This window comes from Eleginops maclovinus, chromosome 17 (genome assembly GCF_036324505.1).
Source record: "Eleginops maclovinus isolate JMC-PN-2008 ecotype Puerto Natales chromosome 17, JC_Emac_rtc_rv5, whole genome shotgun sequence".
Taxonomy (NCBI): domain Eukaryota; kingdom Metazoa; phylum Chordata; class Actinopteri; order Perciformes; family Eleginopidae; genus Eleginops; species Eleginops maclovinus.
Window position 1 is genome coordinate 9,995,844 of NC_086365.1, and position 21,805 is coordinate 10,017,648.

General features: G+C 41.7%; 1 protein-coding gene across 3 annotated transcripts in view; it reads right to left on the minus strand.

Moving 5' to 3' along the window:
- Window positions 1–1,526: 1,526 nt before the first annotated feature.
- arhgef39 (Rho guanine nucleotide exchange factor (GEF) 39) overlaps window positions 1,527–21,805 on the minus strand; it is a 37,194-nt gene continuing 16,915 nt past the window's right edge. The window contains exons 6-12 of one of the 3 annotated variants that reach the window (XM_063905068.1): window positions 20,560–20,630; window positions 16,566–16,694; window positions 11,301–11,530; window positions 5,986–6,074; window positions 3,824–3,953; window positions 3,284–3,381; window positions 1,527–3,133 (exon numbers count right to left, since the gene is read on the minus strand). In XM_063905068.1, coding sequence (XP_063761138.1) covers window positions 3,097–3,133; window positions 3,284–3,381; window positions 3,824–3,953; window positions 5,986–6,074; window positions 11,301–11,530; window positions 16,566–16,694; window positions 20,560–20,630 — 784 coding nt within the window. In that variant the 3' untranslated portion in view covers window positions 1,527–3,096. Of the gene's footprint in view, window positions 3,192–3,283; window positions 3,382–3,823; window positions 3,954–5,985; window positions 6,075–11,300; window positions 11,531–16,565; window positions 16,695–20,559; window positions 20,631–21,805 lie in introns of all 3 variants that reach the window. The other 2 variants (XM_063905067.1, XM_063905069.1) reach the window with 2 other exon arrangements.

The following is a 21,805-nucleotide window of genomic DNA, read 5'->3' on the forward strand; positions in this document are numbered from 1 at the left end:
GAAGAAACTCAAGCAAAAGCAATAAAAAAGATTTAAAAAAGGTTTAAATAACAAAGGAAGTTAAAGTAAAGTTATATATATATATATATAATTATTTAATTAATACGTAATTATTTTGTTGTTGTCGGAGTTGGTGCTAACTAACTTCTTTAAATACTAGTGGGCTATTTTATATCTTTATAAATAACATTTTATATATTTAAAATAGGATCATGCAGACAGGACACAAGGATACAGATAAAGACTGTAAACAAAAACTCGCTCCCCACAGCGTCTGCAAGGCAGTGTGTTCAGCGACCCTAGTGCAGAGATAGAATAACAGATTAATCAGTCCCCTCCCACAACCCCCCTGTTTATGTAAGTCCTTACATAATAATGGTCATTTTAGAAGAAGACAGGAGGGCTATTTTAGGAATTTCAAAGGACTAGCATGCATCACTACTAAGTGCGTCCAATAGATGTATAAAAACAAGGGCGCCCATGATGATGAAACTAAAGAGAGCCAGGTCTGTAGCTGATGACATCAATAACACGTCACAGGAAGGGATACACCGAGAGATAGAAGGTTAAAAAACAGAGCTGGGATTTAAATAAATGAGTCCAGGTGATCTTAGTAACAAAGAGGATATGTCTTCTGAATAGGTCAGTAGAAATCTGATGCTATTAACACTCACAGGTGCTTTTGGAGATGCTATTTAGCTGCTTGTCGAAAATGACGCAGATGAACATAAACATTATCACTGTAAAACATATTTCTATCAGCCAGAAAGAAGGACATGCATGCTCCTTTAAAGAACAGGGTTAGACATGGTTTACTTCTCCGTTCTGAGCAGGCGGTCTTCACCTTGTACCCAGAGAAATGTATTCCAGGCATGTGCGGTCTCTGCAGGGGTCACAGGCTCCACATGATGCAGTGACAGTGAATACATGTGACTGCATTAACACAGAGAGGAACCCTGACACACACACACACACACACACACACACACCTGAGGGTCTCAGCAAGCAGGACCAAGGAACGTGTGAACACACAAGATGTAAGGATAAAAATGATCACCAACAGAACTTTGAGAAAAGGTTTACTACTGGATTAATTCAACCTGAAGAACATTGATAATTACTTCCAGTTAAACTTCTGGATATATTTTGGCGCAGATATCGACGGCTTCACTTTTTTCGGAAGGTATAAAGAGAGGAATGATTACAGCTAGTAAAACACCGTAGCTCTTATTGGTATCTATTGTGTGGGATTGAATCAAAAAGAGTACAAATACCTTTTAAGACTTCATTCACTTTTTATGATGAAGCTCTAGGAACTAAGTTGTCATTATCAGCAAAAAAAAAAGAAAGACTTACAGTGTTTGTTGTCCTTTGGGTCTTTCAATAAGTACAACTGGGAAAAACGTGAAGCAAAGTGAGAAAATAGCCTTACTAACCAATCAAATCCTTTGCTTTCAAACCACTGTTCTGTGTCGCCATCTAGTGGATATTTGGTCAATCCAAGAGCGGATAAATGCACAAAAATACTTATTTGAGAGTTTTATTGAGATGTTTCAGTGATTTCTTCAGTCATTATTTGTAACCAGATTAACAGCTTTTAAAAGTGTCGAATAATAGAGTGAACAGAATATATGAGTTACTTTGCAGTAGAGGTGCAAATATTTATTGACTTGTTCATAAAGGATATGATAAAAGGAAATATATAAACGGATAAATGTAAATAAAGCACTTCATGTAATAAAAACACAAGATAGTATCAAATAGAATCTGTTAGAAAACAGTGGAGCTGATTAAAGGCACTGATTCCATTTCACATAGTTAAAATAATCCCCGCATGCAAACACACAATCAAAAGGACACCAGTGATTCTACATTGGAACACATGATCAGGATCTTGGCAGTGTTGTAGTGACGAGTGAACACTGAGCACTTATCTAGGGGGCTCGTTCATTAGAGAAGAGAAGAGAAGGAACCTTTAACGGTCCCACAGAGGGGAAATTTCCATTCTGCATTTCACCCATCCGAGTGTTAGGAACAGTGGACTGCCATAAGTATGGCGCCAGGAGAGCAGTGTAAGGGATGGTGCCTTGCACAGGGACACCTCGGGTAGCACTTTGTCTTTCGGGGACTTGAACCAGTGACCTTCCGGTTCCCAAGCCAAATCACCACTGCACTTAATCAATAGTGTGATCATTAATAATTTAGGATCTGTATTAAGATGGACAAAAAACAATCCCAGTCATAATAATGGGAGTTATAATGACCACTACTAATATCAAATAAATCATGGACACTAAAATCATTAAACGGCTCAATCACTTATTGTTGATTTTTGGTGTCTTTAAAGTCTCAGTCTGTTATTTCAAAATGACCTTTTCCAAATATCTGCTTCTCTCACCAATATTTCAGGCTAAAAGGTGAGAGAGCATTTAATATGAAACACTACCATGACAAGAGACATGATGTATAAAACGAAAATAGAAATAATATGCGAGAAATAAGTTTAAAAATCAGTTGAGTTGTATTTTTTGCCTTTAACAAAATGTGGTCCTCTTTGTTATATTGTACTGTATTTGTTCACATGACCATTGATTTTATAATCTTTATATTATTTCTTTTATATTGCCCAGTTTGACTTTTCCCACGTATGATACGTTTATTTGATCCTTTATCTAAATCAAATTAAAATAATAAATACACATTTTCTTTGTAAAGACTGCATCTAGTGTGACTGGGGGAGTGGTGCATTCAGGGACCGCCCTCCGAAACAGGACATATGCGGTGTGGGGGTTTCAACATTGTACGTTTAGACAAGCAGCAGCAACACAAATCTCCCAGTTAAACATTCATGATATTTGGTCTTTAAAGCAGCTTAGATTGATAAAATAAGTATATAATAAAAAGGTTTATATTGCACAGGATGAGCAGAAGCTGCTGTTAGTAATGTTCAAAATCTCCTGACCTGCACAGTTAAAGCAGTTAAAATGTTAACAACACAGACGTATAGTTTTGTGTCGTCATGTTTGGCATAAAATCAGTCTGAAGTGAAACTCTCAGACAGCCTGCGGGACCCACCATCACCTGAGACCGAAGTCCTCAGAGGATCATACAGCTGGAAGTGGACGCCTCTGCACTGCTGGACACAGAAGAAAGAGTTTAAAATCCTCTTCACTCAGGATCAAACCATTTCCCTGTAGGACAGTCACCACTGAAATGTTATAGCTCAATATCTGCTCACAAGTCTTATTCACCAGGAACCAAAAGACAACTGAAATCACCCCACCTGTGCTCCGGAGCGTCAGACGGCTTCATCCTCTTGGGGGCGCTGCCCTCCGACTCAGACGGAGGCCTCTGAGTCTGCTCACTGGTCTCAGAGCTCACCTGAAGCGAGGGACAGAGGTAATGTTCAATCTGACGGCAGAATAGATAGCAACTGGCTGCTGTGATGAGAATCAAAATCTCAGGAAACGTGGATGCTTTTTATAGACTTACATACTCTTCGATACCTACGGAAGCAATTTTTGGTTAGGTACCTTGCCCACTTTAAGCCATGTAATGGTACATTCTGTGTGTAGTTATCATCACATTTAAGGTTGAGTTAGAAAAATGGATGTTGTCAGAGCGAGTGCCGGGACCAGGTGTGTAGGAAGTGACCATTGGTCCCCCCACTGGGGTGTTGCAGATTGGTGTGATCGCATTGCAAGATGGTCTCTAGTTTGAATCTCGTCTTACTGTGTTTGCTTACCCTACTGAATGTACCTGTCAAACTGAAATCTTAGCTTGTGTATTAGTCTTTGTTTGTGTGTGTCAGTGTGTTACCCACCTTGTTTCTCTTCCTGCCGGGGTTGTTGCTGCTGCTGCTGGGCGTGTTTTCGCTGTCGGCGGCTGATCGGAGAGGTCTCCGGCACAACTCGTCCCTTTGATGGACTACTGTCTCCTTAGACTGCAGCTTCCTGTACAGAGGAGAGAACACACACTCAATGTTGGTTGTTCACCTTCGCCATGGCAAGCCAAAGTAAGCTTGCCAACAAATATCCCCAAAATAACATGCTCATCCTAAAAAAGAGGAACAAATATAGATGTGTTTTTGCTGTGTTGATTGTATTAATGTAATCCATGAGGCTGTTAGTTATTAGCTGCTGGAAACCCTGTGACACATATGTTTCAAATGCCATCAACATACTTAGTTTGAGATTGTGCTAAAGGCATCCTCGCATGATCTGTGAGTCACTAGCCCATAACATAATCCCAAACTCTTCTTACCTACTTTCTTCCAAAACAAAGAAAGTTCTTCAACACAATTGGCAGAATCAGTTTGATTAAAACACATTGTTTGCATATCTTTTTTACCAGGACTTTCAGCTTAGCATCTGAATACCTAATGAACGATACTGGCTTCAATATGAACCATGGACTTAGTTATTAATGATAATATGTAAATGATCTCCAGCCATACACACTGCATATATCATAAATGTATCCTGTAATGTCAGCTTGAGAAGGTGGGAGGGGGTCAGAGTTGTGCAGATGAAAAGACAAAGCAGTTTAACTGTCTTTAGCCTTCACTGCGTCCCACATGGACAGCCCTCAGCCCACCTCAGCGTTCACCTACTGTCACCGAGCATCGATCGGCACGCTAATTAAGTCCCTTGGCTAGGACTTTTCTTTTTACTGTGTGTCAATAATATTTTATGAACAAAAGGAAAGACTCTGCACTAACTACAATCAGGGTAAAAACTTTATTTTGTTAACCCCAGTTTTGTGAAGAGGAGTGTGTGTATTCTGCCCGGAAACAATGTCCACCAATCAGATATGACTCCAGCACAGGCGATAATAAATGTTTTATAATCACTGAGAGCAACATTCAAGAGATTCAGAGATGTCAGTCCAGGCAGTGTGTAGTCTTTGTTAAATCAATAATTTAGCGATGTGTAGCCCCCACCCCAACCCTGCTCTCCTCCCCAGTGGTGTGAGCGCTGCTGACCCCGGGTCCTCTCGGCCTGTCCTCTCCTCAGTCCTCCACCGCGGCTAATTATGCTCCCTGGAGTTTTAGAGGCGTCAGCCTGCAGCCGTGGTCGCTCCCATCTGCTGGGTGGTCCGAGCTCTTTGACAGCCCCCTCTGACAAAGTGATAAACTAATTAGCCTGGCCGGGCGCGCTGGGGTCGGGGGTCTTCAGCATAGCTGGCCCCCTCCACAACGCGGGGCTGACCCAGACCCTCCTCAGGGGGAACCTGGGGCCAGGCGGGCTGGGGAGTCACCGAAGTCTGATCAATGAAGAGAGGCTGCCTGAGAGACATGCCCGAGGTGAAGCACCAGCCTGTGTCAAAGTTTTACTGAGAGCCATTCTTCACCTACTGAGAGACCATCACTGTCCACACATTGCATACTGAGACCCCCACCATTATTTGTGGAACTTCTGAGGTACATGCTCCTCATCAGGAAACAGCTACAACCATGAACACACACAGTTCATTTTGATTCAAAATACCCATAAGGGCAACAAAGTGGATTAATCCGCACCTGAAAGTAGTCCCTAAGAGACCTTTTCCTCCAGTTTGACTTATCCTTTGTTAAAAACGGCAATGCCTAAATAAAACCATTTTCTGGGTCTTAAAGCGGCCCTAATAAGCTTTTGGGGGTTTTCCATTTCCTGTAGTGTGTCATATAGGTTTTAGTGCATGTAAATGGTCTGCAAAGGCTAAAATCCTAAAGTTGACCCCAGATGGAGTTTCTCTCCCACATCATTGTTTAGAGGGCATTTAAGCAACATGTTTAGTTTGCTCATATGGTGTATTCACGTTGTTGCACTGTATTGAGGTTTTAAACTTAATTAGTTTGTTTTACTTCTATTTAAAATTCATGTGCAATGTCTTTTTTTACATGCTGCTGTAACAACAAAAAAACCCATTCAATAAAGAATATTTGAAATCTAATCTAATGTAATTATGACAGGTTAAAGACTTGTGTGTATAGCAGGAACATACCCGATGGCTGAGCTCAGGCTTTGGTACCAGTCATTGAGATCCTCCTGGTTGCAGGACATCAGCAGAAGGTTGGCTTTGGGGAAGGTTAACTGGAAGAAGAGGAGGATGTTTTCACATGTTTGTTGGCAGGACAGGTGTGTATGAGAGGTTATGAACGTGTTTGGATGACGGTTACAGCCCTTTCACAACAACATTAGAAGCACAGCTAAAACAATAGCTCACACATTCCTTTAAGTGAGACTCCTGTCAATCGGACACATTCAAGTTAACACATTTGCACACAGGTGACAGGTGTGACAGTAAATCTAAGACCAAGAAGGAATGAAAAACAATATAGTCAAATCCTCAAAGTCAGATCTGAGTTAATCAGCAAGATTTCAACAAAAAAAGTCAATTTAAAAATCATTTTCCATCATATTTAGTGTTTTCTCAGGACCTGATCCATGATTTGAAAGATGCATTACATCCGATGTTATCCGGCTGACATTTAAATCATAAAAAGTGTAGATTTATCAGCTGTTGGTTGTATATTAGTAGGAACTCCATCTCTAAGGCACCCAAGGTCTCTCTCTAAAGGAGTGTTTAAAACTGCAGTAACATAGTAAAATCAGAAGAGGGCAGGCCAAAGCAAGCAAAGACCTTCTCCCTGCCAAGCGTAGTGCTGCTCTTCACAGGCTTTAATCACCTTTAAACACTGAGGTCTGTAGGTAAAGTAAAAAGGGAGAACGTGTAACACAAGTAACACAATCTGCCACATGTATAATGACTGCTCCATTGTGTCAAACAGAGACATACTCTCCGGTTTACAGAGGCGGGGTCCTCTTCCTTTGAGTCAACAGTAGTTATCAACTTGCCTCAGATTGTACAAGTCAAACAAACTAAAAGGAGCTGTCTGAAGCCCGTACAAAAGGGGCTTTTAGCGACGCGTAATTACACCGGGAAAGTTATTACATACAGGGGATCAGAATTAGGCCTTCACCATATTAAATGACCTCTCACATTTACCTGCGGCTGGCTTGTTGAGAAGTGACGTATCGATCATCTCCGCTGGTATTTGGACAGAACTCAGTATAGATCATATTTAAACAGGGATGGGGGAGGGGGAGCTGCTCATTATACATTAAATAGATTAAGATTTCAAATGTAATATCATCAAAAGTATTATCTAATTACAGAGTTCAGTGAATGGGGCCGAATTGAGTGCCGCATGACATTAGGCACTCGCCACTTGGGGGGACTGCGGGTTTGATTTATGCACAAATAGATTCCACTTCTATTGCGATGCGGTAATTAGGGATTTGTCAGGAAATCTGACCCTGTTAGGTAGAAATTACTTTGTATAATAAGAACGGCGGAGCGCGGAGCCTCATCGGCGCACATAATTTAGCTTGATTATTTATACATCAAAGAGAATCTGTCAGGGATGTGGGAAAATATTCAAGCGGCAAGGGGATATTAGCGGAGAGGAAGACTGCAGACGGGTGAGAGAGGCGAGGAGAAAAAAAGGAGGAAGGTCGACAGGGAGAGGAGAACATAAAGAGGGAAAACGTGGGGCGAGACAAATAAAAAGCTAGCTCTCGACAAACAACGTCTGACCAAGAGAAAATAAAAAAACCCACTGGAAATTTTAATAAAAGCTATTTTTTTTCCACCCAAACTTTGCATATAGATTGCCATGGCATTTACAGCTGTCAAATTTAATTTGGCTTTAATTCTTCATGGCCCTGGATGAGGAGGGCCCTGGAGTGCTGACAGCCCTTTTCTTTGAGCTCAGGTAGGGGCCCGGGATCAATAATGTGTCCTTATGAGAAATTACGTGTAATGCTATTGAGTATGCATTTGGGCCTCGGTGGGATAAGAGGCTAATGAAATGCCATTTCTGCCATTAGATAACGTGTAGCGGGGGTGCTGGCGGAGAGCGGCGACAGGCTTGAGGAAGATGTATTTACTGGAGGGCCGGAAGAGATGGATCTGCAGCCTAATCTGATCCAGCAACTGAGAGATTCTGTTACAGCAGGCAGCCATCACCACACACACACACACACACACACACACACACACACACACACACACACACACACCAAATAATACAGCTCTGACTAATCTCCCCCATCTGCAGCCTTTTCATTAGTCCCTTAAAGGATGCTTTTAATTCACTCTGCCTTCAACAAATCAAGTCACACACATGCTGGACGGACACTCTTATGGGGATAACTGGAATTCACCCTCATCTGTTTTTCATGCTACGCATTATCAGATAAATACATAAATTCTGGATTTAAACTCATATTTTTCCCTTTAAAATATCTTACAAATGAAAGCTGAAGAGTTTGATTTTTTGCTGCTTCTTTTAATTAAATCAAATAACTATTAATATCTTAACAGCACTCCATTCTTGGATTTAATACCTGCGTTTGTCATTTTTACTTTGCATTTGACTTGTTTTTTATTTAATATTTTTAAATTAAATGTTATAATGTGTTTTCTTCGCACGTGTCTTCAGGTTTTTTGTAAATAAATATATAAATTAACTGGCCTTGCCTTACTATATGTTTGTAGATCCCAACGATCGGTTGATCCGGCAGGTAAACCGGCTAAGGTGGCGCTAACTCGCTCAGAGCTGTAGAACTGAACGCTGTCAATCATCAAAACACTGGCCTTGAATGTCCGATGATCAGATGTTAAAACTGTATTTTATTAGGAGCTTGAAGTGCGTGTGGATTAAGTGATTTGTCAATCAATAATGAAAAAATGATGATCCATCCAAAATGTAAGGCTAGCATAAACCGAAGAAAAATGTGAATGAAGACATTAAACTGTTGGTTTGGAAATAAATCATTGGTATCATGTTGTGTTTTATACACCAAACGGTTCTCCAAATTCCTTGTACGTACCATGCCATAAAGTGGATTCTGATTGATGATAGCGGTGCAAATAAAGCAGATCAATCGATAAACAGTCGCTGAATTAATAACACCTAAATTCTTCTACTGTATTTACATTAAAACGTTGGCGTCTTGTGCTCAACACATTTAGATTGTGTTTTCGATATACTACACGAGACTGGCATTACCAGATGATCTCCATATTAAGTGAAATAGCAGGTCAGTTGTGATGCCATCATTTCTTCAGGGATTAACATAACAAACCAGTTCCCAAAACTATTCACAGATGTAACAATAGTTTGTTTAACGTATCGGCTACCTAATTATGTTTTATTTCAAACCACTTAGATTCACAACTTATCACGTCTGCATTTCATTAATTATGTGGATGATTGCCAGAAAATGAAGGGGGTTTAATTTGTTAATTAATACAGTTATCAAGCTAATATCTAGTCTCGTCTCAAATGTGAGGTTTTGCGGCTCTTCCCTGTTTTTATATCAAAGTAAACTCAATAAATGTAGGTTAGAGAAATCAAGCTGTGTTGTAGATGTCACAGAATATATCTGATTGACTTTATGATTTTAAGTTAGTGCGGAAAATAATCATTTAGCGCAGCCATATTTGAAATGACTGACAAACACTTTAAACAATCATATCATTGTTAAAAATATGAATCATTTTCTTGTTTTAGGTTCTTAAATGTGCTACAATTCGCAATTTGGTATCACCAATGTCCATGTCCTGCTGCTTCATACATTCAAATCAACTATTGGCTTACAGGATGATTTATTAGGTCATTTCAGACCGACTGTATACGACTGTTGCTATGTGAATCAGGCTTTAATGTCAGAAAGCATCAACATCCTGCCATTATTTTGGGCCGACAGCAGTGTGAACAGACAGTAGAGTAATGAAACCTCTGCATAGCCGCTGTGCATCACAGGAAAACACATTAGCAGCGCAACATAAAGAGCTCTTTGAGCGAGAGTGTATCTGCTGAAATGAATATTGATACCACGCAGCATTGGCACTAAATACTCGACTGCATAAACGCTTTCGTTACTCACTCAATGACGCGTGTCTCGTTCCTTTGAATGTTTCATGACAGCAACTACATCATTTAGACACAATTTGTCAGCCGGCAGCTGTACTGAGACCTGGTACACTGATCAGCCTGAGAGGAGAGGCGTGTTAAAAGTTCAGCTTCTGGGATACTTTAACAACAACAGCGCTTTGAGGTGATTAGGAGGAAAAGGAGGCGAGGGAACACCTCTCTGACAAGCACAGCTAAATGACATTTTCATTCAATAAGGCTGGAAAACGGTCCTCTGTTTGGCAGATTGTAGAACAGTTACTGTCATGGCCATAACTAAGACAAATCAGAGCAGCACAAGTGGAAATTAAATAATGCTTCTGTTAAGGACTCACTCATGTGTAGATTCATATCAATGAGCAGATGTCTTCCCACCTGCTGCCCAACACGCTATATTCAACTTCTATCATTTTCTACATTTACACAGGAAATCCAAAATCCTCCGTCAACTATTGTTAATGGCCTCAGTGCCGGAAACAGGGTGTTTGCTAGAAAGATAAAGTATGAGGGCGCTAGCGTCACTTCCGGTCAAAATTAGGGAAAATAATAGTTTCTTCATCTCTAAAAGCTGCTGAGTCATATATTGCACCTCAAACAACAAATACATCCAGAGTGAAGGTTCCTCTACAGAAAAAAGGACAGTAAAAGAAAATGATCTGGTTCAGAAATCACAGTTTCAGTGTAAGCTGCTGCCTGCCACTCGTCCAACGGCAGACCGACCGGACATCCATCCACGAGCGCCGTAAAACCAAAGCTGTGTCTGCCGTCTGACGCTCTATCTGACACGATGTTCATATTGGTGGAGTAATTATACAGCTTTTGACAAACAGAAATAACGTTTTGTGGCATCACTTTAAAGTTTCACGGGGAAAAACGGCATTTTGGTTTAATGGGGCACGCCGAAACTAAGAGGGCGCAGTGCCCCTGTCTCCCGGTTTCGACAAAACCCTGGGAAACCTTCATAGACTATATGTAGAAATAACGAGAAGCTCAGTGACTGAATCTAAATAAAACACGCATTTAGAGTATAAAGGGAAATACCTGATGAACAAACAGATACGGATCCTGGTGCAAGTATATTTGACTTATTATGGAAAGTCTTTATTATTTGGAGACTTCTTTCTTAGGTTGAGGTTTTGTTTGAATAGAATACGTACTGAAAGATGTACAGTGAATTGGTGAGTAGAAAGAGATGCAGGACAAATGACATGGTCCTCATTTCATTTCAACGATATATTCTAACTTTAAACTAGAATAAAAAATTGCTTCCTGTTTTGAAAGGTTCTTCAGCCTCAACACATTTGATGCAATATTCTAGAAACTCCCTGATACTCACGCTGAGCAGGCCTCCCTGGCTTCTGGTGTGGCCGAACACCTTCTCCACGATGCACTCTTGCAGGGGGTAGGCGTGCTGGCCGGCAAACTTGTCCCTGTTTGTGAGTTGCATCGGGCCGCAGCGCTTGGCCTGCAGCAGCATGTCGGAGAACAGGAAGAACAGCTTGGGCTTGACGGCCGCACCTTTCCGAGGAACCACCTTCAGCCAGCCCTCACGGATGAACCACCTCCCTGCGAGAGAGGAGGAAATGGTCTGAGACATTGTACATTTTTCTCCATTAGCCATTGAGTTTCCAAACCACCCAACCCCAACTAGGGGGTTCGTTCTGTCAAACCAATCACTGAAGCTGCTGTTGCCTTTCTAACACTACACTTCCTGTGTAGAAAGTCCAAATTGAAACATAAAAGGCAAGGGAAAATTGTTGAACGTCAGCTTGTTTTATATTGATCAAAACCTCTTTTACCTTGGCACAACTGTTTTTGTTTTGCCAATCCTTGCGTTTGGTGGAATGGGAACTCCAAGCATCCAACCTGACCAACCTATAACCAGTTCTATGTCCATCCATCCTTGAAACTCACCGATGCCATCCATCCAACGTGTTGTATACAGTTTGAGAACATTGGTTGTTTTGTCCTTAGACATTACTAAAAGTGTTTCGTAGCATTCCTAGAACAGACATGCATTGGAACTGATCTAGTACATCCTTCCTTACAAACAGCATAGGAGGTATCAATGGTGCAGCACAATCCTACTCTCAGCGCTGAAACCCCACTGCCTTTTGTAGAGTGCAAAGGGCATTATGTTACAATAGTCATTCTTTACCACTGTCATACAGGAAACCTCTTGTACGACAAGCTCCACTGAACAAGCTGAAAAGCGACGTTTGACCCATTCATTGAAGACTGTTGTCACGCAAGTTAATCCCTGCTCTCCACCTCTCACACACTGAAGACTGCAGCTGTGTACCCCCCCCCCCCCACACACACACACACAATATGGTTGTACCACAAAACCGTATTGTATTAAGAAAAGATGTGTTTCCGTTCGAGTTCTCTTACAATAAGTCTCTTGAGTAGTTTGTTAAAGCGATTAAATATGCAATAACATGAATGGCATGACCCTACGAAATACAAGCTCCTTTTGTGAAAATGCATACCCGGTCCTGAATGGGGCCGAAAAAATGAAAGGCCAACAATGCTTGAGAATGTAAAATACTGTATAACCCTTAAACTCGCCAACCAGTGCTTCTTCAACAAACATCCCTATGTCAAGGTAACACTGTCCTTAGCATAAAATTGCAAAACAACTATGAATAAAATAATTAGACAAAGCTAAGCCATGCTGAATTGAAAAGATAAACGAGAAAGAAATATAATCTAAGGGGGACTAAGTAGTAGGTGGACATGTTGGGGTGTGGCTGCGAGGAAGGCTCTCCTCTCTCTCACCGTGATTGGCAGCAACATGATGATAGCTAATAAGCAAAAGGCTGACATTTGGATAGATAAGATGGAAATTCAGCCTGGGTCCTGGGTGTTTTTGTAATTGCCCCAGCCAGTAGCCTGTGATTGCAGCTAGACTGAGTGGTCGGAGCTGTGCCTCTGGGGCTCAGAGAGGACATTTTCAGCTACAGACGAGCCCACCGAGATTAAGTGCCGGGGCCAGACGGGGGTCAAATTGCTTTTAAAATGCCATGGGTCTCAAACGGAACAGTCAAGAAACACGCCATGACTTTCTCAGGTGTTGAGCGGAGATTGGAGCAGTGGTTGTGATCGTTATTAATTGTATAAATGAAACCCTGCTTGAGATTTATACAAGCCTTTCAAGAAACATGTAGGCAAGTAGGGAATTTAATGGGTCTTAAAAGAACCACCGCTGGATAAAACAGAGCTGTAATCGGAAGTGTCCTCATGAAACAAATCCTTTGCACCCTAACTGACATGTGACTGGACATGCCCATGTAACAAATATGTTTTTGCTGGACATGTTTTCCCTGTCCTGTGGTGTGTTATATTGGTTGTTCTGCATACAAACGGTCGGCAAAGGCTAAAATCCCAAATCTCACGCCAGAGGGAGTTTCTCAATTTCACACATGTCACAGTAGAGGCACAAAATAGAAGTATGAACCTAAAAATGAACAGAACTGAGCCTGTTTTATTTAATACAACGCTTCAAGATTGCAGGTGCCTGAAAAGGGACTCCAATTGTAAGCCATTGACCTGCATGACATTCTACATCAGTTAATGTTTGTTTGGTTTAAAGGTGCTGGATTAGATGTGTTCACTGTTTCCAAGTTAGATATGAAGCACACTTTATGTGTTTGTTGTTTAAAGTGTTTTACAGAGCAGGTAGAGTAGCATCATTCTGTTATAGCAGAAACCTTTACCACATTTAATTCATGCATGGGCAGCAATGTGTTACATGTTTGCTCAAGCAACATATTGCTGCCAGCGTCCAGCGTTCTGAAACGGATTGTCAGCAAACATCAAGTGTAGTGATTTAATAAACATTCCTTAGCTACTACTACTTTACTACTAAAACTATATCTGACTACGAAGTGAGTTCTCAAAGTGTTCACCTATATAGCCAGTTTGAGTTTTGTACTATAGGTGAAACAAGAGTCACCTGTAGAAAACAACAGAAACAAAGATGAGTTAATGTACTAAACAGATTAATACAAACCAAATCCAGCACAATCTGTTCCCTAACCTTTAAAGTCGTATCAGATATTCCCCATCAGACCACCTAAGAGACAAAGTTGACAGTCATGCTGGAAATGCTCTTTGGTGGACCAGGTTCTCCTCAGACCCCCTGCTTACATCTGACCATCCGCAGTGCTTTGAGGCTGCAGCAGGTTCAAAGAGCAGGAAGTGCCAAGCACTCCTCTGTATGTCCAGGCCTTTCAGCTTCCCTTGTCAAAGAGCACCTCTGCTCTACTACAAAGACTTTGGGGTTGGCCCAGGTGCGGGGGCAGGAAATAAAAAAAAAGATCTACAAAGGGTGCTGCTCCCCCTGATGTGTCCGAGACCAGAGGATGAACAGAGGCAAACGCTGCGGCAGAATGAGGGTCAGGTTTGGGCATCGCTGAGTTTGGAGAGTCAACGGGCTTCTTTCACTTGGTTTGTGACGGCACAATACATGAGGTCCAGTGGAAAGGAGAATTGTTAGGGTATTGATGATTCAAGCAGGTGACCTCAGGAGTAGAGAATCAGAGTACACCAGCAAAAAATGATTATTTCATTTTCTATCAAACCATCAATTGTGATGGGGGTGAAAATGACCTAACTTAGCAGTGAGAAATACGCCTTTATCAACACACAACCAACCAATGTAGCTAAATGTATATGTCTTACATGACTTCTCAGAACCAAAATGCTACTTTTTCAACATTCAGAAACTCAAACATGTTCAGGTTACAATGACATGAGCAGAGAAATCCTCATATTGGAGAATCTCAATCAAGACAATGGTTGCTGTTTCCACTTGATGATGAATGAGCTAAATGTATATTAGTTCCATCTTTTTTGGATTAAATGCTGCAAATTAACTCACCAATGTTCAAAAGTTTAACATTTGCTGCAGGATTGGTGCAGGAGGAGCATTTTGAATAGCGACAGAAGGAACATATTTGCTGCAGGATTTGGAATAAACAACAACTTGTGATTATTTTTGAAAGACATTGCAAGTCTGATTTGATTTGCCGTATTAAAGGGAATGATCCTTTTAGAAATCGTATTAATAATTCAAATGTTTTTAAATGATCTGTATCAAATGAGGACTTTTTAGTGAGTCGTAGAATACAGTATGAGACTTTAAAATACAAATGTGCCTTCACCAAATATTGCTTTGACTTGGTTTGGCTGTAACACTAGTTCATGTTGTGATTTGGATAGAATTTAGTGCAGACCTAGTTTGAAACATAAAAATGATGATCATAGAAAGCTAGACATAAAATATCCTAACTTTAGGTCGAACCGTCAGGAACTTAAAGAGACAAATTGGGGAAAGAATCCATGTAAAACAAGACAGAAAATGTGAGACGTCTTTGTTTTAAATTGAAGGAACAGGCAGGCAGACACAAATCTGCGGCCTCCCAGGGAACAGGCTGACTGTCTGCTGTATCGATGTCCCATTGATTCAGGCTTTGTGTCTCACAATCGCCCCCCCTCATCTCCTACAGAGCTACTTAATATGTTTGAGGGGCTCCGGTGCTTCTCATCTGTAAAAGGCAGAGCGCTTTTTTCTTTTACCCACATTAGAGGTGGTGTTGCTGGGGAGGAAGGAGAATGGGTCGGTGTGGGGGTTGCGGGGCGGGGTGGTGGTGCTGCTGCTGCTGCTGCAGCTCTGAAGTCTGCCTAGTGGGACCGGAGCTTTATTAGCTGGAAAGGAAGCCGGCAGAGTTGCGAGGGGCCTGAGAACTTGGATGAGAGGAAGCTTTTGAAACTTCCCATATCGGCATTAGAGAGATGAGCTGCTATTCAGCTCTCGCTCCCTGCCTGCACTGACACCCCCGGAAGTACACACTTTAAAAATGTTTTAAAAAAAGCTTGCATATCAAGCAAGCAAGACAACACACACACACACACACACTGGTGGATTTGTTTGCACATGCATTCGTTCATATCTAAGACACACACACACACACACACACACACACACACACACACACACACACACACACACACACACACACACACACACACACACACACACACACACACACACACACACACACACACACACACACACACACACACACACACACACACACACACACACACACACACACACTTCCTTTTTATGTGCTGGTCGGCAAGATGAGGCTGGGCTCTAATTGGTCCTGGGGGAGATTGGCAGGGCGAGCGGAGCAACGAGGAGGCCAGACAAACAACAGGAGGGGGAGTGGCAAGAAGAAAAAGGGCCACCGCTCCACAAGTAGAGAGGGAACCTCAATGAGGGGGGAATAAATGAGAAGGGAAGTAGGCAAGATGAAGGAGGAATGCACGTTTACTCGCTAACAGTAGCAGTAATGTGCTCTTAATAAAGCGGTCTGATGCGCTACACACTTCAGTTTCCTACAGGATGTCAGATTAAATCAATTGATTAAAAACAATGTCCAATAATTAGCTAATTTCACTTTAGTTGATCTCTCACTTCCCCATCCACCCCCACGAGTCCCAGAGGACGCAGAGCAATAGATGCAGAAGGAGGTAGAGGGGAGATGGAGGCGTTGGGGGATGAAAGGAATATGTGATCAGAGGCTCTAACCTGCAGCCAACACCTTCGTCTTTCGCCCCTTCAGCAGTTTCTGCACCCGGCAAAGCTGCAGGTGGTTCTCATGGCGCCGGGTATTGTCCTGAATGCGTTGGGACACACCGCATATCGCAGTCACAGCACCTAGAGGAAGCACAAACACTTGTATTACCATACGTGTGAGGACGTTCAGCAGAGAAATCCTGTTCCGAGTAAGAATATAATCTCTCTCTCCAAATACAGATATTCCTGTCTGCTTACATTTCAAACTATTTATATACATTTTCTGGAACACTAACTGTATCATAGTTAGCAAAAACAAAACAGGTTTAATGACAGACTTATGTCTCCCCCAAGACAAGAAAGAGCCACCATTTATTCATGCTGTCCTTGCCCCCAGCCATAGTTTGAATACTGCCTTTAATGACAAATATATGGTTTTGCAGATCCTATATTTACTTTCTTAAAAGGTGTCCTATTATTTCCCTTTCCTGTAGTGTGTTATAAAGGTTTTAGTGCATGTAAATGTCGGCAAAGGCTTGAATCCGTAAGTTCCTTGTCCAACACATTGTACGTGATAGGCTAAGGGGCGGGACATCTCTTTGCGGTTGACCAATCACTACAGAGTCGGCCAGCTAGCCAATCAATCAAGACCTTTTTGAACATGAAAGCAAGGAAACATGTCACAGTAGAGGCACAGACTAGAAATACGAACCTGAAAATGAGCATCATACATCCTTCTTAATTTATTACGAAATGTATGTCAATACACCAAAGCATATAGCCTCCCATTAAATGCTATACACACAGGTCTGCCAACCAATTGAAATCCCTCAGCATGGCAGCCTGATTTAGTTTGATTTCATCTGCAAGAAATGAAAGACAATTTGGCTGTGCAAATTAAAAAGTTCAAACAGTGCTGATTGGGCCTGACGGTCTGCAGAGGGGCTCCGGCGGGGTTGTGCACTGTGTTTGAATGTGTGCATAGGGGACGCCTAGCCCTGGTCATATTAATTAAGAGGAATGCTGGTCTCCACCACAGCGGCCCTTGAAGCCCATAATCCATTGCCCTCCTCAAATCAGCTGAGCTGTCAGAATGTAATTGTTGGCAAACAACAAGCAGCCCCACATTAGCACAGCTCATTTGGATAAATAAACCTGTTCCCTACAAAGTGTTTAGCACAAAATTGAACCATTCCCAGTCCTGTACATCAGACCGTAATATGCTCAGAGCACGTTCCCACAAATCCTATTTTTTAACATTTAACAAAAGTCAATGTAGCCTCCTGGCTTTCGATACTCAACACTTTTTAATGTAAATCAAACTGTTAATGCCTCAGAGTCTCAAACTTTTTTTTGCACAAAGCTCTAAAATCTAACCAGAACAAATAAGCAAATCAGCAGAATAGACAGACGCATCCAATTACTGTGTGCCAGCCATAATAATGTCTGTAAACATTTAGAACTACATCATTAACGCGTCCAAAATAACAACAAACAGATGGATTCTAATTTCAGGCTCAACTTTCCTGCTTTTGTTTCCGAGCACTGAAACTCAGCGGATGAACTTGATCCTCAGGGTGACTTGTCTACACTAAAATAATCACGGCCTAATTGGCTCGCTTAACTTCACAACAATTACAATGTAAACCAAACAAGGCATCCGTGTAGACTTTTTTCCCTTTGTTGTACGTGTTTGGAATATTTTCCATTGCCTGCTTTAGAAAAACAACAACTCCTAATTACAGCATTCTTGGGCTGAGTTCTGGCCGATGCATTAATAATACATCTGGCGCATTAGAGATTCTGAAGACTTCCTTCTTACGGCTCTTTACTCCATTTATTCACTATTTAGGCAGTGTTTGACCACGGCAGGAGGACGGTTAACTTTTTTGTTAAAGAGAGTTAAAGAGTTGCGTCAGGTCGTGGTGGAGCGTATTAGAGCGGGTCTGATGAAAAACCCCTGAAGCAACGCAATTACAACAATTAAATCCAGCCCGAACGCACCGTGAGGGGAAGAAGTGGGCTTGGGGGAGAAAAAAAGAGAAACAAAGAGGAAGTGCAAACTGACACAGAGCAGCACAACAAGAGAAAACAACAACAAAGCCTCTTGTGATTCTATCTGCTAGTTTTCTTAATCATATACAATTTGATTTGTCTGGAATTTCTTTTTTTAAATAATTCCCTTTACAATACAACCCGCTGAGTATAGGCATTTCACACACACGCACACGCACACGCACACACACACACACACACACACACACACACTAAAAAGCAGCAGAGTTTTCAGTAGAGTTTAAAAAAAGGATCTCTAATGAGAAGAGGAAGAGGCGATGGTGAAGCACATTTAGATATGTACCTTCATCTTAGAGTCAGGGGCTGTTTTAATTTGTAAGCAAAGGCAGCACACCAGCAATGAGATTTTAATTGATACACATAAATAATTCCTTGTGTACATTCGCACTTGAGTCAGATTCGCTGTTTATTTGACGATTGAAATTAGTCATTATCGGGCTCCGTGTTGATGCTGAAGATTTTATTTATTAATATAGCTCCCGCTTAATATCCTCTGATCCGCTCCCAATTAATTATGTCAAAATCCACATCAAAACTAGAACTTACACGCACATTGAGCTCTGCCTCGCTTTCATTCCTCTGCTAGCCAAGCGCTGCTGTGACAATAACAACAAATGAGGAATGAAAGGGAAAGAGAGCACTTTTTCTTTGTTCCTCAAATGAAGATAATGAGGGCTGTCTCTCACTGTGACGGAGTCTGACTGCTGAGATGAAAGTCTTCGCAGGTTGTTTTCCTGCTGTTGGAGGAATGGCCTTACATTCTATAATTGTGCAGCTTTACTAAACTCTAAATGGTCTGTCACAGGTAGGAAGAGTTGCACTGTGAGTGAGTCCAAAAGTCTTTGTGGCTAGTGATGCAAAACACATCGTCACTTGTTGTTAGGTAACAAATTCCAACAATCCTGACAGATTGCAAGAGGAAGAGGTGACAACAACATCAACCGCATCTTCACTTGTGTGCAATGTGAGCATGGGAGACTATTTGCTCCACTCTTGAGTTGCTTTCACTGAGTCCCGCACGTACTTTTTTCCTTCAAGTATCATATTTGTATTTTCCGCTCTACTGAGACTGTCTCCATGCTTTAATGTTCAAAAAGCTCTTTACTTCTCTCATACTGTCTGTGCTGCACCACCTCTTTTCACCCTCTGTCTGAAACCAGAGCCCAGTTTGCTCTGATTGGCTAGCCGGCCGGCTCTGTTTTCAATAGTCACTCTCTTAGTGACCGGCAGTGGCTCAGTCAGTAGGGGCTTGGAATCTTAGGGTCGCTGGTTCAAGACCCCGACAGACCTAAACCTGTGGACTGGTGCTTGGAGAAGGTCCCAGTTGGGCCCTGCAGTGGCGCAAGGAGCAGGGAACCGGACACCCCTAACCCCCTTCTGAAAATGTTTGAGAGTTTCATCCTCCAATTGTAATCTAATCTTAGATACATCCCAGCTATTACATACAATGTGTTGGATTGCTAGCAAATAGAAGCGCGAGTGTTACGAAGTGATGTCACTATGTTACAGAAGTAAACAAAGGTCCAATGGAGGTGTTTCAGGCAGGGGAGGGGGAAACTTTGTAATCTGAGCCTTTGCGGACCATTTACATGCACTAAAACCTATAGAGAAAAGAAAAGGGAACCCACCCCCCAAAAAAAACATGATACGGTCTCTTAAAGTCCCCTGTTTGCATGTGTCGCTTCATACAGCTCTCATCTGATTGGTTGCATTACGAAAGGTCAGCGCTAAAACAAGTCAAAGTTAAAATAATTGTATGTCGATGCTATTGCTACCACCTAGTCGGGCGTCACCGCTCCCTCCAAGGGAACACAAAGGCACATGCCGTGTGAATGCAGCTTTAAAGCATGAACCCTCAGATATGTTTCCCTTGAGATACAGCAAAATGATCATGAAGGCAGCAGCATGATAAGAAAAAAAAGAAACGTACTTGAAAGCTGCAGAAACTCGGGGTTGTCTGGACTTGTGTTGGCAGTCAGGTCCTGTAGGAAGTGTTTGTACCTGTTAGGAAAACAGAAAACAAACAAGGTCACTCTACGCTCACCATGTAGAAAAAAAGTGAGACTTGATTTTTGTATTTCCATCCAGCGTTACTCATGTAGCTGGATGCAGGAAAACAAATGTGGTGCTTTACAAAATGTCCAGGAAATACACACAGGCTGATTTAAGCTCGTGATTGATACAGATGGAGAGAGCAGCTTTTGCTTTGCAGAAGTGTTGATGATGACAACATCTGACAGTAACAGCTGTAACACATCTGCAGTGGTTTTACTTGAGCCCTCTTCAGACACATTGCTTGGAAGAAAACAAAACGACTATTACTCCATCTAGAAGTTATAAATGAGGAGTTCATTTTATTTGCGGTGAAATAAACAAACTGATTGTCTAGCAGTTTAAAGCTTCCCTCGAAATCTTTATCCTTTTAACTAGGATGATGTGACCTTGAAGTGCATTGACAATGGACATTGATTTCCACTGTGTCTGTCTGCCTGTGCTGCCCTCTCTTTGTGCAGTCTGGGCTTGTTTGAGAGACATAGTGGTGCCACTGAGAGAGGCTATTAGTGATACTAGCAGACTGTACATCACTGCAACTGGTTCAGGTGGTGGCACGAATGGGGTGAGTCGTGTTGGAGAGGGTTATAGTGTTTGAATGGACTGTGTGTAGAGATAATGACATTTTTTCCAAGCTGCAGTAGAACATTTTCTTGCTTAAGGTTTCTCTACCTAGTAATTGTGTCTGAAAAATCAGCCGATGTGTTTGTTTAAGGCTAATCAACTCCCAAGGACAAAAACTTAACTCTACATCATTATTTCAATGTCATTGGGTCATAAAAGTTGTTGAAGACAAATCCAGAGTTGTCCATTAATTTGACTGAGCCTAATCGGTCTTGACACTGCTTTGATGCAGCAGCTATGAGACGTGGCTTAGGGAAAATAAGCCTGCATTCGGCCCAATACAGATCTCCAATCCTTCCCACAAAGTAATAGGTTAACATGGTGGAGAAAATTAACGACCCAAAACAAACTACAGTAGCGGTTCGTGAACACCAAAATCATTTAGTGGATATCCACTTGGATGAGGTCAATGGTCAACTAACAGGAGACAAGGGCTGCCAGACAAGATGTCAGAGCCAATTTTTTTGGAGTCACAATTTTCCCCACCTTTTCACGAGGCA